The following is a 17245-nucleotide window of genomic DNA, read 5'->3' on the forward strand; positions in this document are numbered from 1 at the left end:
TCCGATGCCAGAGGATTGGAGAATCTCGCCATCAAGGATACGAGATGAGCCACCCAGTTTCGACTTAGCACAACCACATCCCCCTACCTAATCAGCCTCACCGGCCGCCCCAATAAACCCGGGATCCTAGGTAGACACAGTTTAGAGCTTGACAGCCAGGTGACTTTGTCTGAACCAATAACACTTTATCCGAAACATTGCAAGTGCACTGGCTCTCCTTGATCACGCCTCAGCCATCACCCGTTTCCCGGCGTCCAACAGCTTTCCCCCCGCGAGACATGCCCCGTCTACCAAGAACCGATCCCGGATGCTGCGGGTGGCCCGCAGGCAAAACAACGGCTATCACTTTGTGATGCGGTGATTGCTTTCCTTCGTTCACCGACCTTTGTGCCCATTATATGTCTCATGCAAAGAGCAATTCGTACCGGGACAGCTCTCCTTGGCTTCCATGCCGTACAACACCGCCCCTCACAGCTTCCAGACACCTTCTCCCAGTGGGGTGGTGGGATGGCGTCGAGATCAGCTGCCACCACGTCTGGGGAAATACCAAGTAGAGTGTTACGGACAAGCATCGACCCTGAACTTCAAAGCGTAACCCCGTTGTACCTCGACAAAGAGCCACAGACTTCACTTGGCAGCAAGCGATCGGCAGCCGTCCAACAATTTCAGATTGTAACATTGGCAGTCATCACAGGTGGCAATTGCCCTCGGACAAGGGAGGTAAACTTTTGCGAGGTAACTCTCCGAAATCACACTTGCACTTGTGTGGCCGGTGTCATTGAAATACGTCGTAGGTAGGAAACTGAAACTGTCACACCTGTAAACCAGTATGGTAATAGCGGAACACACCGGACCCCAACCTTGGGGTGAATGTGAAAGAGGGATTTGGTAAGACATCGAAGGAGTTGAAGGAGGAGACAACAGAAAGACCCGACAGCCTCAGATGCCCGTGCCCGTACCGCCGTCACGGGGGTCTAGAGGTAGAGGTCCAAACTGGAAAGAGAGAACCCCGCCTTGATCATTGAACGAGAGCCGGAAACTGACAAGGATCAACCGGACAATGCAGATGGCCAGACGGGAAAGAAGGAGGGGATCCCGGGGGTTTAGCCAAACGAGAGCGACAAAGGTGGTGGATGCCAACCCATACAATGCACTACACTACCCGCACGTGTTGCGTCACCACCTCACCTCCCACCTTCCGTGTCCCAGGTCGTGCCCGCCAAGAGACTTCCCAATACTTAATCAAAAAGTGGAAGTAACACTGCAGAACCTGCACACCACCCACCCAAGGCCACTACTTACCGTGCAGTGCAACGTGAAGCCATCAATTGGATGCAATGGTTGATAGGGAACCCAAGCAGGCCGAGACCGACGAGTCCGCCAGCGCCGGCATCGCCTTCAAAAATCCATTCGCAGACACCACCCCACACCACCCGGCCTCGAATGACAACGACTCGTCCCGCTCCGACACAAAAAGCCCTACGAGTCCGTTGAATGATACTTCCGGGCCCTCCAGCTCGCGTCGGATTACCCCTTCGCTTGGCGTCCAGCAGCTTCTCAGTAATCTTCAGCCAAGAGATCCATTGGCCGACCAGACGCCTGCCCCCACCAGCGACACTGTTGCGTATAATTCCAGACCTTCCCTTCCGCATCAGCTCCAGAAGCAACAACACCTCGACCACGTCCAGGCCAACACCGGCCACTACACGTCTCCTAGCGGCGACAACACCCAGACCTACGATACCCGGTCGGCTGCCCCCCATCACCACAGCATCAAGCCCATCGCAACCGCAGTCATGGCGTTTGAAAAGGCCCGCAAGTTCTCCACGGGCACTTCGGTGCACCGTAAGCGCCAGATGAGCACTCTGGTGGAGAAGGAGGGTCACTTTGGTCCTGCTCTAACTGTGAGTACCTTGCCCACCACGGCTTGCTTGACTGCGTCGACGTTTCATGCTAACATCGGATGTCCCATAGACGCTCTATCTTGGTATCTCTGCCGTGTTTGCTGATGACCATACGGCCGTTGTGGCCCTGGCCATTCATGACACAGTCTACCTGGTTGACTTCTCAGTCAAGCACATTGAGCTCGATGACGCCCTGAAAATGGGCGAGGACCTCATCGCAGAATATGTCATCTCCGAAGTGCAAAAGTATGAGCACGAGAACTTTTCCAAGTTCGTCGGTGCTGGTCTCCCCACGACACTCAAGTACATGAGCCCAACTCTCTGTTCGCGGCTCTGGCTCGAGGTGGATATCGTGCCCATCGTTATGCGCCCAGATGATGAGCACAAGGAAGCGACCTTCTGGGATGTCAAGCGAGTCGATGAACAAGCCGATTCCATGGCCCGAAAGTGCATCATGTAAGGGTCCCCCTTCTCCTGTCAGTTCACCCTGAAGAGCATACTGACAACCCTTGTTAGGCACTTTGGCCCTTCCCTCGTTCCTCTCCTCCAGGTCGGATTCCGAGGCATTGTCCAAACCGATGCTGGATTCCGCGCTCACCTTACCACCGTCCAGAACCACAAAGACACATGCGGTCCGGCAACGTGGGAAACCACTCTGACATTTGCCAAGAAGCTTCGTGCCAACAAGCTCAAGATGGCCTTCTTCAGCTCAACACCCCAAGGCGGTGGTGTTGCACTTATGCGGCACGCTCTCGTACGCTTCGCTCGTCTTTTGGGTGTCGACCTCACCTGGTACGGTAAGTCAAACAGTTTGCTTTCCGAAACGCTAGGCGGTCAACTAACACTGTTCCAGTGCCAAAACCACGACCCGGTGTCTTCCGCATCACCAAAAACATCCACAACATCCTGCAGGGTGTCAGCCATCCCGATCAGCGCGTATCTGCTGAAGAGAAGCAGGCCATCATTGATTGGATTAACGAGAATGCCAGTCGATACTGGTTCTCCGAGGGCGGCCCTTTGCGTGCACCCGAGGAAGGCGGTGCTGATATTGTCGTGATTGATGACCCTCAAATGCCCGGCTTGATCCCCCTGATCAAGAAGTATACCCCTAACCGCCCCGTTCTCTACCGCTCGCACATCCAGATTCGCAGCGACCTCGTCGCCAAGGCCGGTTCGCCTCAAGCCGACATCTGGGATTTCCTGTGGGGCAACATCCAGGGCGCCGACATGTTTATCAGCCACCCGATTCCCAGTTTCGTCCCTCACAACGTCCCGCGCGAGAAGGTCGTCTACTTGCCAGCCACCACCGACTGGCTTGACGGCTTAAACAAGCACCTCAACCACTGGGACTCTGGTTATTACGGTAATCTGTACAACAACGCCTGCCACTCGCAGCGCATGACGGAGCTCAACTGGCCCGCCCGCAAATACATCATCCAGGTGGCCCGCTTCGACCCATCCAAGGGCATCCCCACCGTTATCGACTCGTATGCGGAGTTCCGTCGCCGCTGCGACAAAGCCGGCATCACTGACGTGCCGCAGCTCGTTGTGTGCGGCAATGGTTCCGTCGATGACCCCGACGCCTCCCTCATCTACGATCAGACCATGGCCCAGCTTGAGACATATTACCCCGACCTGATTCGGGACGTCAGCGTCATGCGTCTGGAGCCCAACGACCAGGTCATCAACACCTTGCTCTCCAATGCCCACGTCGCGTTGCAGCTTTCCACCCGCGAAGGCTTCGAGGTCAAGGTTTCCGAGGCCTTGCACGCCGGCAGACCCGTCATCGTCACCAACGTTGGCGGTATCCCGTTACAGGTCAAGGACAAGGTCAATGGTTTCCTTGTCGCCCCTGGTGACTGGCGTGCCGTGGCTGGTCATCTGATGGAGCTGTTCACCGATGATGAGCTCTGGAAGAGAATGCACCATGCGGCACGGACGGGCGTGTCTGATGAGGTCGGCACTGTCGGTAACGCGCTTGCCTGGTTCTACTTGGCTGCCAAGTGGACCGAAGTTGGCGTAGAGACAAGTGGCAAGGGTGGATTGAAGGGCAATGAGCAGTGGGTGAACGACATGGCGAGGACCGAGGCCGGATACTTGTACACCCAAGAGGAAAACCGGTTGCCGAGACACTTTACGCAGAGAAAGCCGGAGTCCGAGTCGGGGTCCAAGGACTTGCCCATTCACGAAAAGAAGGCAGAGGTTACTGCTTGATTTTTTGTTGGCGGATGGCTTGTTTTTGGTCGAGTTTAGTTTGTTAGTTTAAGATATGAGCTCATCCATGGAATATCTTTCTAGCTGCCGTTACGATGAGAGAAGACAAAATAAAGCTTCTGCTGTCACGGTGGATGCTCATCGTGTGGCATCTTCATAGTGATCAGTGAAAGTTCATCACTCTCATGCAGCCGCTGCGCGTCTGTCGGTCGGCTAAAATTATGTGAGAAGCACGTTTCAACCTGTGACAGGCAACCCAGCTGCAGGCGTCGAAAATCACTGAACTACATACCTGTGTCTCGACAGCGCAGCTTCAGCCTTTGCCAGGTAACTTACCACGGTCCATCATGCCAAACAAAGATGTCCCAGACGGGAAAGATCAAGGTATACGTTGGTATGATGGAGGATGTTCGCACGCCCACTCCGAAGCCATCAACGCTGAGTTAAGTAATTGAATCTGAGAAAGACTTCTGGTCGTTGCCTTGTTTTCCTACCGCTCTCGTGGTTCAATCCCGACAAGATACTAGTAGTCGCGTTGCCAGACAAGAGGTTGTGCTAAACATTGAATCTGAACAACGAGGTGACGCGAAAGCACGTGCTGCTGCTAGTGCCTGTCACACAAACCCACAATATAGTGGGGATGGGGTAATCTCAGCGACTACTGTAAATCGAGTCGCGCTCTAAACGCGTCCCCCAAAAAGTTCCTAATGTCCAGGGCCGGAAGAATTGGCATCGTCACAACTTGTTTAGGATACTTACCGAGAAGAAGCAGCTAGAGTCTTTCGACACTATTCAGTTGCGATTTGACATACAACCATGACGGTCACCACATCCGAACCCGTTGCGCCAGCGCAGTCGCAGTCGCAAACCTCCTCCTCTCGCACCAGCCCAACAACAAAACGTCACGAAGAATACCAATACCTCGATCTCGTCCGCCAAATTCTGGACGAAGGTGAACTCCGTGAAGATCGGTACGTTCAGTCCCCCATCCAATTATATTCTCACCACAATCCATCTTTTCCTCGCATTTCCATTCCCAGCTAACCACCTCCCACCTCTTCTCATTGCAGAACAGGAACAGGCACCTACTCCATCTTCGCCCCGACCCCTCTAAAATTCGCCCTTTCCCGACCCTCCTCCTCCTCTGGGTCCTCCTCCAATCCGTCATCGCCAGACTACACCTACACCCCCATCCTCCCACTCCTTACCACAAAGCGGGTCTTCACCAAAGCTGTTCTCCTCGAGCTCCTCTGGTTTATCTCCGCATCGACCTCTTCCACCACGCTCTCCGCCCAAGGAGTCAAAATTTGGGATGGTAACGGTTCCCGCGCCTTTCTCGACATGCTCGGTCTTTCCCACCGCAAAGAAGGTGACCTAGGTCCCGTATACGGTTTCCAATGGCGGCACTTTGGCGCCGAATACGTCGATTGCGAGACCGATTACACCGGGCAGGGCGTGGACCAACTCCAGCGCATCATCGACACTCTCCGCAACAACCCGTACGATCGCAGACTGATTCTGAGTGCCTGGAACCCCAAGGACATGAGCCAGATGGTGTTGCCGCCTTGTCACATGTTTGCGCAGTTCTATGTATCGTACCCGGGGTCGAGGACACGGGGTGGTACACAGGCACAGAAGAAGGAAGGGGAACTGGATACACCAAAAGAGAAGCCAAGGGGCCACTTGCACTGCCAGTTGTATCAAAGGTCGTGCGACATGGGACTGGGTGTGCCCTTTAACATTGCCAGCTACGCGCTGCTGACGCACATGCTCGCGCACGTGTGTGATTTGGTGCCGGGGAGCTTGACTCATGTTATGGGCGATGCGCATGTCTATCTTAACCATGTAGACGCGCTCAAGACGCAGCTGGAGCGTGAGCCGAGGGAGTTCCCGACGCTGGAGATCCAGAGGGAGAAGGGAGGTAGTATCGATGGGTGGAAGGCCGAGGATTTTGTTATCAAGGGTTACGAGCCACACAAGACGATTGCGATGGAAATGTCTGTATAGGTCAATAATTGTCGACTACGATTATCAATGATATATTCAATACGTTCTACCTATCTATTCACGAATTTAGTTTCTCATTGCTTGTGTATGGCGTGTCTGTGCTGATAGTGAATACATCGGGACCGACTGGCGATTGTCAAAGCTGCAATGGCAAAGCATCGTGGTATTCAACAAGAATATATTGTTTTTGCACACATCAAAGTTCGCTGCTAACCTGTATCCTCATCGAATCCCTCTCATTGGCACCCATCTCCGAAGGGACTTGCTTCTCATCCATCTGAGACTTCCTTCCGTCATTTCCATTTTCAGAACCACCTCATTGGCAACACGACCTGTTTGTTCAACGTTTGAGGAGTTATAAACAGTGACAACGGAACCCTTTTCTTGAACCTTGGTGTTCAAACTATAAGTGACACGCTCCCACCCTTCCGCCAATTTCGCCATTCAGGCCACCACCACGGTTCTGCTTCCCGAGGGATATTCTTACGTTTTCCATAGTATTATCCTGCGCAACATGGGGACAGCAAAGCGTTGGTATTGAGAAGCTTATGCGGACGGCCATGCCACGCAGAGAAGCAACTCTTCTAGGTATTTTTAACCTTCAAACCTCGAACAACAACCTGCAGACCACGAAAAAGAATCTCTTGTGAAAATATCTTAGTACTATGATGACAGAGAACCCTGGAGCCCCTCATGTCCGTTTCAAGACGTGATGATGTAAAAGAAAGAAAGATTGACAAGAAAAAAAAGAAAAAGATGAGAAAAATACATACAACACCAGGGATTCGCTGGTCGTCACCGACCCAACTACTAGTCTGGCCCTCACTGGCTTATCTATGGGAGAGCGGACGGGATCCCGAGTTTTCCAGTGGGTATGGTCGTATGTACTAGATATGCACTCAAATTCTGATTATAATCGAGGAATCAATCTTGGTGCAAGTTCTTAAACTGATAACCAGAGTTATAGATTTCACTTCACTTGCAGGTTTACATGCTTTAGTAGGGTTCAATTATATGCAGTATATGAAATTGTCCAGTCTATGACATTGTCAAACAATTCGATTGATCTCTTCACCGCTATAGCTACAAAGTTGGGGTTTATCAATTCTCTGGCACAAGGCAAACCATATCATGATTCTTCCGGTCTTGAAGTTTCGGCAGAAAATTTCCTCTAACACAAAAACGCATCAAGCATTACCAATCTGCCTGTCCCATAGACAAATCCGGGGTAATAAGGAAGGACTGGAGAACCCCTTTTATGTAAGGTCGAAGTGATGGCTCTGAGATGGCCCAGCAAACGCCACCATTCCCTCCGCTATTGATATTGTCTGTATCATACAAGTCAACCAACGTCTGTTCTGTCCTGTGATGGAGGTGAAGGAGGTGAAGGACTTTCAGGATGAGATCGATACAATACTGTCTTGTTGGCCGACTGGCCAAAGCTCTGAAAGCGGATGCCCTTGCCCCTGAAAGATTGTGGCACAAGATTATCGTCATGGTATTCTTCAAACGAAGCAATGATTTGTTCGAAAATTTTGTAGAGTATCTCTCGGGGGAAAACCATGGCGGCAAAGTTTTGCCGACGCTTAGTTCGCACGAAGGCGAAGCGGCAGATGAGCGGTGGAAAAAAATCGCTGGACTTGCAGGGGATAGGCCGGTTTAAACCTCAATGACTCTGGGTTATCGTCATTGAATGAGTTCCAGTTTTTCCTGGACGATAGGTTGAAGGAACCGAAGCCCCCAGTGAAATGGTTGTCGTTCGTGGAACCCATGATGTTTGCGTTTGGTTACACGGCCAATGGATGATTTGCTGTGGAAGGATCTGACGTCTGGTTCGTACGAAGGGGAAGTAGTAGATGAGCTTCTACCGACAGCAGATCTTAAGAATTGCCGGACTTGTAGAGTGTCTTATTCCCTGGTAGTGGTCTCGAGTCCCCAGGAACAAGCGGTTTCCGGGACCGTTGTAGTTGCTTAGAAACACGAAATTGCTGATCAGACCTCGAGAGAGCCTTGATTTTGCTTTATGAGTTCCCCAGGAGCATCCGTATTGGAAGATGTCCAAAAGGTGAAATGACAAGATGGAATCGCCGGTTGAGAACAAGGAAGCCTAAATTTCGATCTGAAAGCCAGTTTTGGTCTGCTAACCAAATCGGTGAAGGATGAGACTCCAAAATTGCATTGAAGAAGACGAGCTCGTAGATGGGCCCCTTTCGTCATCCCCCTTCTTTTCCCTCACGCTATCCCGGAAACGTTGACCTTGTTGTTGAAATACTCTTCAAGGCAGTCCTCCAATATTCTTGACCGTCGAGCAACCTTGGCAGAACGACGCCCACAGTCTAGGTAAATGCCTCTCTACACAGCGTCGACTGCGGGTGTGAATAGCCGCTTTCACAATCTTCATGTGGAAATCCACAGTGGGCCATTTGTTCCCTCGTTCGAATCACAACAACGAGGTCTTAGTGAGAATATTGCGCATTGAGACAAGTCCTTGATTGGACTTTGCTTGGAGCTATAGTTCAGGCTCGCTGCGGCCCATCTCTTCTGGCACGGTGACGTGCACAATGGAATTCAAGATACACCGTCTTTCTGATATTTACGAGATATCTGAGGCTCTCTGAGAGGGGATCAATGGATATGTTGAGAATCCTTTCGGCCTTCGCTAGGGCTAGTCAGCGGGGACGCCAAAGCACCCACGGACATTGAGTCGTGCGACATACCGATTCAATGGCAGTGACCAACGAGGCGGCTAAAGAGCGAGAACTTTGGCTAGTGAGGACCTGAACACCGTTTTGGCCGTTGAATCGAACCTTGGCCACGGTGAAGTGGGATTCCTGGACTGCTTCCAAAGGTAACCTGGCGAAGTAGTTGGTCAAGGTGTTGGATACCGTTGGCCAGAATGTGTCTCAGTGAACATGTTATTTCCGGGTGAGGGGTCTGCTTTCTGTGTTTCACGTGAATGATCTAAAGGTTCTTGTCCTTGGCCGGAGGTCTTTACAACTATAGTTGCACTGGAACACGACGGTTCCTTCTCCGGCTTTGCTGATGTGCTAACAGAAGTGAATGTTTGGTTTTGGCAAATAGCCGGAGCTGACCGTGATCTTCTGTGCTTTAAATGCACCCAGTCCGGGCTAAAGGACTGTGACTGTGAAGACGAGGTCTTGGAGAGAGCGTGAACTCCCGGACGATCAGGCCCAAATATTGAGGGTGTGGACTGAGTAGGTCCGACGTCAGTTAAGGCCGAAGGAGGTTTGGTCGTTCCTAATGGCTTCAAATCATGAAAATGTCTCCTTTCAACATCAAAGGAAGAATGCTTGAAGCGTGGCATGGAGCTAGCCATGTCGTCTTTCGATCCACTAGGCCCATGCTTGCAAAAGTAGAAAGTGGGATTGAAGATCTGACCGAACCCGGGATCCATCCACCGATACCGAACGTCATACACCAGATCAATGAACATATCAGGGAATCGACGGTCGAAGTGGTTCTCAAGCAATACACCGCCTTGCTCCAATGGCTCCACCAATTCGTCACCGCGAAGGAGCTCTGGATCATCCCACGTCGAGAAAGCTTGCGGGTTGGACAATTGCTGAGGCGTAAATGTGGCAGACTCGGAACCTCTCATCCGACCCTTCAAGCCGCCTTCAAGCTTTGTTTGTTGGAGGGTTTTCATGCGTGCCCCGATACTGTCCCACCGCTGATCGACGTCGAGTTCGCTATAGATAAAATGCGTGTCAAAATAAAAGTCAGCGAGGATTTCAGACGGATCATCAAAGTCCTCATCCAGTAATGCCTCCATCAACTCCAATCTCGCTTCCTCTGGCAGGCGATCATCAGGCTCTAGTTCAAAGTCTGGACAAATTTCTTCAACAATGTCTTCGATCGGACGCCTTCTTTCAAGCCATAAAGCCAACAAAAGCCTAAAGCGGTCATCGTCGCAGCCACCGCCGTCTGAAGTACCAGATTGAACCGCCTCGTCAGGTAGCGGCCTTGATTCTGATTTGGTGGTTGGCGAAGGCCGTAGTGGAACTGGGAGACCTTGCTTCGACTTGAGCACGGGCAAATCGCGATACACGGAAAAGGACGGACTTGCGGAAGGCTTGGGTGGTATGCGGGCTGGGCCACTCGGTATGTTTTTGGTCGCTTCGAGGGCGCGTTCGTAGAAGCCTCTGTCCTCCCAATTTACGATGAACTTCAAGATCCCCCATGGTCTGGGCGCCTCACCCTTTTTACCAGTGAGAGAGAAGTGAACAGCAGGGTCGCGGATAGCTTGCAAGATGCAGGAGTTGGTGGTTCCATCAATGATGAAAGCCAAATCGCCAATCTGCTTGATAAGAGTGGTCCGAGCCTCGACGCTTCCGTCAGTGACTTCGACAATCAGCTTCTTGTCCACTGACAGCGACCGGTCAGTCGTCAGGAGATCTATCATTTGATGATCGGTGTACTTGGAACTGTCTAGCACCAAGCGGAAATTTGCCTGCGGACATTGGCAACTGGCCATGGCATCGACAATGTCAAAAGCCAGATTGGAGTGATCGAATGGCAGGTCGAAGCAGAAAACCTCAGCCGAATCACGTCTGTGGAAGTCGCAAACAGCCTTCCAGGCTGGATACAGCGAGGTGCGAATGAAGTGTTTGGAATCGGCACAGGGCTCTGGTGTAACCTCTCTGGAAGCAGTAGAGCGAGCCAAGTTACCATCGTTGTCGTCCAAAATCCACGAACCGCCCTTCAAGATGTTGGAGATTGACTTGCGGACCCGAACAGAGAGCGGCTCTGGCTCTGGCGATGAAACGACCGGAATCTTGCAGTGGGCCTCGTTGATGAACCATTGATCGAATTGGAAGGCGATGTGTTCCTGCAGAAGCTTGTATCCCTCGGTGGTGGGTGGGTAAGAGATGGGGACTTGCCAGCCTTCTCGTTGCCTATGCTCGCGAGAAACATCTTTGCACTCACGGCCTGGACCTATCTCTTTTATGATCCTGTTGAAAGCGGGGAGTCAGCTTGGGGAACACATGGGCATATCAAACCAGTTAAGGAGGAAAAAGGGCCTGCTTACCATCTCCAAAGGTTACGTTCCGTGGTTGTGCGATGGGGCCTCCTGGCCATGTACCATTGCCAAGCCTTTCTCCCAAGGGTGATGTGACGAGGTTCATCCAGAGAGTCACGAAATGAGAAAGTTGGCGGCATGGCAGTGTAAGGGAGGTGCCGTGGAGAGTGGATGGGAGAAGAGGAGTGATTTGTCCGCTGAAAGGCCAAATTGGCTCAAATCTCAGAGAAAAGAAGGCAAAAGATATGCAAGGATGTCAAATGATGCTATGTGTTCAAAGAGGATGTTGAATAGAAGATGTTGGAGTTGTCGTTCAAGCGGGTGGTGGGGAACGGGGGAATGAGGGACTTCTTATAATCACCCGAGTGCTCTGTTCTCCTGAAGACGACTGCTATTCTGGAGCTCGCATCTTTCCATATTGACGGCTGGAGCAGAGGGAGTTCAAGGCAGGGGCAGAGTCCTCCGCGTCAACCATTTTTCACCTACTCAATGTGTTTTCATCGCTTTGACTTTCGATTGTTTGCGCGTACTTTCTGTTTCCCATGCCATCAAGTGTGATGGACGCAACAGAGCCGGAGCGTATGCTGTGTCGAACGCGCAAACAATTGCAAACATTGCAAGAGCGCCGGGACAGAGACCTGGTATGGAAGATGCTGCTACTTCCCTCTGACTTGCTAATTTTCCGAGCAGAGACGATTTCGTTCGCAACTCGTTGGCGGTGGATTACCAGAGGACTCAGAGGAGGTACCGAACGAGTCAGGTGGGTCGATCTTTGCTTCTTGAAATTCCATCGCTTGTGGTGCTTGTATCATGGCGTCTTGCGCTTGAACAAGACTGTTGCGACTCTTGCGGTTTGCTGTAGCTTCTCTTCTCCGGAAAACATTTCCATGGAAAAATGTGGATGTGTTTGTAGATGACCTGAAATTTGCATTTGGTGCTTGGAAATACGGGGATAGTACTATGGTAGCATCAGGCCAAGACGGAACACTTCAACTTGACCTCATTCATTCGGAGACAGCCTTGAGGCGGAACTCCCATAACTTGGACACTCGTCCATCAAACGGACTTGCACCTTTGCAAAGAAGAACTGACCTCATCTGAATTCATCTTACTTGCCACACACAAGCCTCCTTTGATGATTGTTATCCGAGTGGGCCCTGCGAGCTCATCAATAAGGCAGGCGGTAGAGGACAGTCGAAATGTGCTCCCGCTCATACTTGCTGACGCCCAGGAAGCCATTTTTCTGACGGCAAGTGGAAATGGAATGGGCGGCAAACGAAGGGAACCTCCAAGGACCGAAGCATGCAACTTCCACTTCCACTACATTCCTGCCTTCCTGCCTGCCCTCGTCTGCTCGTAGCTGCCTGCCTGCCTCTCCTAACCGGCAGCAGCACTTTCCATCTTGTCGGTCCCTAACGAGCCAGTGACTCTTGCCTTATAATCGCCCATCCCATCCTACTACCTTCCAACACCCCCAGCCAACGACCAGGGGCAGTTCAATTCTGGTTGGATAGTGCAGTCAGTAGTAAGTACCGTTCCTGGCGTTTGAGTTCTGCATCTCCCACTCCATCCGATTCCGAGTTCGATGTCTTCAGACGGAGCAAATCATGAGGATCTTTTCAACAGCTGACGGTGTGCCATCCATGTCGTACATCGCCGCCGGAGTTGTACACTGGCCAGGCTATCGGGCCAGATGAACCGAGTAACCAGTTGTGACCTTTGTTCATTACCTCCCGTCCTTTTTGGGAAGTTATTCGAGGGAATCTGTTGATTGTCAAACGCTTGCAAGTGATTGGGTGCATGGTAGAAATCATAATAAGATGGAAGGAAGCCCCTTCGGTGGCCAGGACGCTCTTGTGACTGCCGGATCAAATTTCGACAGAGTCCCCTTACATGAAGAACAGACAAGGGCAAGAAAAACCCGCACGATCAGTGTAGTAGCCTGAAAGGAGAAGGCACAGCAGCGACGGACATGACATGCCGAAAGACGGAAAGGACTGATGTCGTTGAGATTAAGTGATGCCAAGGCCAGCCACGACGGCCATAGCGCCAGTCGGTCGTTCCCGGAAGGACGGGAGAAGGCGGATGAAATTTTGACCAGAGCGCGCCCAACCTCCATTACTAACCCTAACCCGCGCAGTGTTTGCGGGATCAGATACAGAGTACCCAGGGGCAGACAGCCCGCACTGACAAAAGGGAAATCAATCGCTGATTGCGTTGGCCACCGCCTTCGGCTGATCACAGCGCTTTGCGATTCTTTGCAATGTCACTCATCTGCAGTTGTCTTGTCTTATGCTTGAACTTGTTGCGATCCATGTTGTTCACCTACCGAACAAAAGTAGTCGTGGTCGCCGACGGGAGAAGATACAAAAAACGCAAGACAAAAGGAACCACGGGGGCATGAAACTGACCAATATCCTGCCTGCTAATTCTCACCCGTCAAATTGCCATCACGGGGGGCGCGCAGGGAGCACCGGGCGCCGTACCTGGGAGCCCTGGAACTGAAGCTGGAGCGGGCCCGTTCGGGAGTTCCCTTCCCCGCGGAGATGCATCATTCAAGCGCTGATGGGTCCACGTACACGTTTTCTTTCCCGCAAAACAACGGCAGTCTCCAGTCTCGAACCTTGACGGGACTAGATCGATCACAGAACGCCCTCGCTGATGGGTATTCCCGGGTGTACGGGTCGCTTACAACAGGCGGCCCTTTCTCAGCTTCGTCAGCCTCCGTGGGCTGCCTCGAACCATACTATTATTAATTGTGAGCTGATTTACTCCAGGACCATTTCCCGCATCATTCAATCTACAGGGTTGGTGCGATGGACCAGACGGTGACCGACGCCTTCTTTCGGTCACTGACCGTGTCACCTCCGACGTTCCCGGGACCGAAATTTGAGCCTTGATGGTGGCGGTCTCGACTCTCTCCGCGGCGCCCACGGAGAAAGACATTTCCTCTCTTCACTCGCCCTTTCCGCTGCGATATTTGCCCATGATCGACGTGACAGAATTACATTTCCCATCGTACCGCGTGTCGAGTGGTCCCACCCCTCCGCCGTAAAAGGCTCCAGAACTCGGGGGATGGCCTGCGACATGCTGCCGATGGGAAAAACCCGGGACTCCAAGTGGAAACCCACGACCGCCTTGCGCCAGGAACCGCCCGTTGGGCCGGGACCAGGAAAACCAATGCCTTTTCCCGTTGTAGGGCTCAGAGTCATAAGGCCCTGATAAATACTCGGGCAAGTGCCCGGACGTAGCATCATTACAAGTTGCAAGTTCAAATATAACTTCAGACGAACACCCTCAACTCCAAATTGGAATCCCTGATAATTCCCACACCTGCCCTTCCCATACTATCAGTGGCCTTCCCAAAGGTACAACCACCATTCACAATGACCCTCACCGACGCCCAAATATCCATCGTCAAGTCCACCGCCCCTGTCCTCAAACAACACGGCGAAGCCATCACCACCGTCTTCTACGGCGACCTCATCACGGAGAACCCCTCCCTCAAAAACATCTTCAGCCTCACCTCGCAAGCCACCGGCGCCCAACCGCGCGCTCTCGCCCACGCCGTCCTCGCCTATGCCACCTACATCGACAACCTTTCCGCGCTCTCGGAGGCGGTCGCGCGCATCGCGCACAAGCATGTGTCTCTCCAAGTCGAGCCGGCGCAATATGCCATTGTCGGTCAATACCTGATCCAAGCCATTGGCAAGGTTCTGGGCGATGCGGCGACTCCCGAGATTGTAGACGCTTGGACGGCGGCATATGGAGTTTTGGCAAACGTGTTTATTGGCGTCGAGGGGGGCATGTACGAGGAGAATGAGAAGAAAGACCACTGGAAGGGGTGGAGGAAGTTCAGGATTGCGAGAAAGGTGGAGGAGAGCAGTTCCATTTCGAGCTTCTACCTGAGGCCCGTGGATGGGGCCACTCTGCCCAAGTATCTGCCTGGCCAGTATGTCTCTGTGCAGGTGCTGGTTTCGCAGTTGGGGTATTTGCAGAGTAGGCAGTACAGCTTGAGCGAGGCGCCGAAGGAGGGCGGGATGGAGGAGTATCGCATTAGTGTCAAGAGGGAGGAAGGGGAGACCGGTGCGCCGGGACTGGTTTCCAACTTGCTCCATGGTATGCAAGAAGGCGCGGAGGTGGAGGTTAGTCATCCCCAGGGCGAGTTCTTCCTTGACCCCGCGGATGCGAGCAAGGAGGGGGTGCCGGCTGTGTTGATCTCGGTGGGCGTGGGCGCGACTCCGATGATGGCTATCCTCAAGAGCTTGCTTCAGGAGAATGTCAAGAGGAGACCGGTGTCGTGGATCCATGCGAGCAAGTCGAGCTCGACGCAGCCGTTTGGCGAGGAGGTGAGGCGCATCGTCAAGGAGAACCCTGAGCAGGTGTCGGCACATGTGTTCTTGAAGACGATGACAGGCACGGATCAGGCCGGCGTGCATTACGATTTTGCGGATACGAGGATGGACTTGACCAAGTTGGATGGGGAGCGGGATCTGCATTTGGCGGATAAGAGGACGGAGTACTACATCTGCGGGCCGGAGCCGTTTATGGTGGAGATCAGGAAGGTGTTGGTTGGTCTTGGGGTGGATAAGAGCAAGGTGCACCTGGAGCTTTTTGCTACTGGTTTCGTTGCTGATGAGTAGCTGATGAAGTTCGGAGTTGTTGATAGCGTAGTGTAAGATAGAGGTTTTTTTTTTTTTCCCAGTTACGAGCGAGGTTTTGATACCTACTTAGAGAAGGGGCCTTGAGGTTGGGATTTCCGCTCAAAAGTATCTTTTGATGACTACAGAATTCCATAAATCGATCTACTGTGTACGTGAGAACATCTTGTTATGTGACTTGCAATGTTCTTCTCGCTGTCGGGGATGGACATGATCATGGTAATGAATGGGAAAAAAAAAAAAGGAACCCAAGCTGCCAGCAGCAGGTTTCTGTGTTTTATTGCGTAAAGTTTATTATTCCATTAAGGGTGTATATTGGTGACAGATATACATGATCGGGGCTCATCTTGCGAGGTGAGGCAGAGAAACACAAGTAAGGTGTTTGAATCATTGATTGCTTGGCTTTCTGGAAAAAAAGAGGAGGAAACCAAAAAGCCTCCCCACTACATGCACAAAGAATGACAAACAATGGACGTCTCTCGTTCCGTAGTTTTTCCAAACCGGCGTGGTCTTGATGCTTTTGGTTGGGCACATGTCCGATGTGATGGAATCCTTCTTCAGCCATCGGGGATTGGCGAGGATGTTAGTGCGGAACCTTATGAACCTCTTCGTTTTTGGGGCATCTTGATGTACCCCGTTAACAGAAAGGTATTCCATCGGATGTTGCACCTCAAGTTCAGCCAGCAACCGCGAACATCTGATTCGGATCGATAGCACTCTATTACCCGACATAAATCATTGTGTCGGGCACCTAGTATCACTGTGTCATATTCGCAATGACTTTTTTTTTTTTTTTTTTTTTTTTTTTTTGCTTGCGTCCCGTGGTACCTGGTACCTGGAACACGAGACTATGCAACTCGAAGCTTGAAGACATCTTCAGTCGCAGACAACAGCTTGTGAAATATGCCTCTTGGTTGTTCCTGCCTGATATACCTGCTTCCCCGCCTCTTGAAACGACGGACTGGGAAAAAAAAAACTTCCCCCACCCTTACTCGATGACATCGGGAAAGAACTCGAGCAACTAACATTCGTCGCACCTGCTTTCAAGTAGAGCAAGGTTACTGTGTAAGGAAAAAGGGATTTGAAGCTTAGCGTTGATGCTGTGTAGGTCATCCCATATCCGCATCACTTAAATGCCAATCTAGCGCTCCAAGTCATCTCTTCCTCAGTACCTTCCAAAGTCGAATCGGAGTATCAAATGTTGTCAATTGTTGTTGTTATTGTTGTTCGTCCACGTCGTTATCGTCAGTTTGATCGTCCTGGCCGTCAAGGTACCTACAGGTACCTTCCATTCCTCCTGCATTATCGTCTATATTGGGCCCGTGCATAAAGCTTTCCTGACCAATCGTTGCCGTTGATTGAGCCTGCGGTCCCCGCAAAAAGCTATGCCTTCGTCTTATCGCGCTGGTCTTGGCAAA

General features: G+C 51.8%; 4 protein-coding genes across 4 annotated transcripts; 3 read left to right on the top strand and 1 right to left on the bottom strand.

Annotated features, from left to right (window-relative positions):
• Positions 1 to 1337: 1337 nt before the first annotated feature.
• On the top strand, positions 1338 to 4118 carry B0T23DRAFT_327066 (UDP-Glycosyltransferase/glycogen phosphorylase; the record flags this gene model as incomplete). Its single annotated transcript, XM_062835587.1, has 4 exons — positions 1338 to 1904; positions 1975 to 2360; positions 2421 to 2701; positions 2758 to 4118. 4 exons carry the CDS (start codon positions 1338 to 1340, stop codon positions 4116 to 4118), a joined length of 2595 nt encoding a protein of 864 aa, XP_062688321.1.
• An 816-nt stretch (positions 4119 to 4934) lies between these two features.
• Positions 4935 to 6125, top strand: B0T23DRAFT_399995 (thymidylate synthase; the record flags this gene model as incomplete). The annotated part of the gene is made up of 2 exons (XM_062838457.1): positions 4935 to 5089; positions 5189 to 6125. The coding sequence occupies 2 exons, from the start codon at positions 4935 to 4937 to the stop codon at positions 6123 to 6125; spliced, it is 1092 nt and encodes a 363-aa protein (XP_062688322.1).
• Positions 6126 to 8639: 2514 nt separating this feature from the next.
• On the bottom strand, positions 8640 to 11507 carry B0T23DRAFT_47210 (uncharacterized protein). The gene is made up of 3 exons (XM_062841317.1): positions 11176 to 11507; positions 8843 to 11098; positions 8640 to 8784 (listed from the first exon to the last, which is right to left on the bottom strand). Exons 1-2 carry the CDS (start codon positions 11304 to 11306, stop codon positions 8995 to 8997), a joined length of 2235 nt encoding a protein of 744 aa, XP_062688323.1. The 5' UTR covers positions 11307 to 11507; the 3' UTR covers positions 8640 to 8784; positions 8843 to 8994.
• Positions 11508 to 14332: 2825 nt separating this feature from the next.
• Positions 14333 to 15987, top strand: B0T23DRAFT_436400 (globin-like protein). The gene has a single exon (XM_062840576.1). It carries the CDS (start codon positions 14553 to 14555, stop codon positions 15807 to 15809), a length of 1257 nt encoding a protein of 418 aa, XP_062688324.1. The 5' UTR covers positions 14333 to 14552; the 3' UTR covers positions 15810 to 15987.
• The last annotated feature ends 1258 nt before the right edge of the window (positions 15988 to 17245 follow it).

The sequence above is a fragment of the Neurospora hispaniola genome (assembly GCF_033458365.1).
Source record: "Neurospora hispaniola strain FGSC 10403 chromosome Unknown B0T23scaffold_10, whole genome shotgun sequence".
Taxonomy (NCBI): domain Eukaryota; kingdom Fungi; phylum Ascomycota; class Sordariomycetes; order Sordariales; family Sordariaceae; genus Neurospora; species Neurospora hispaniola.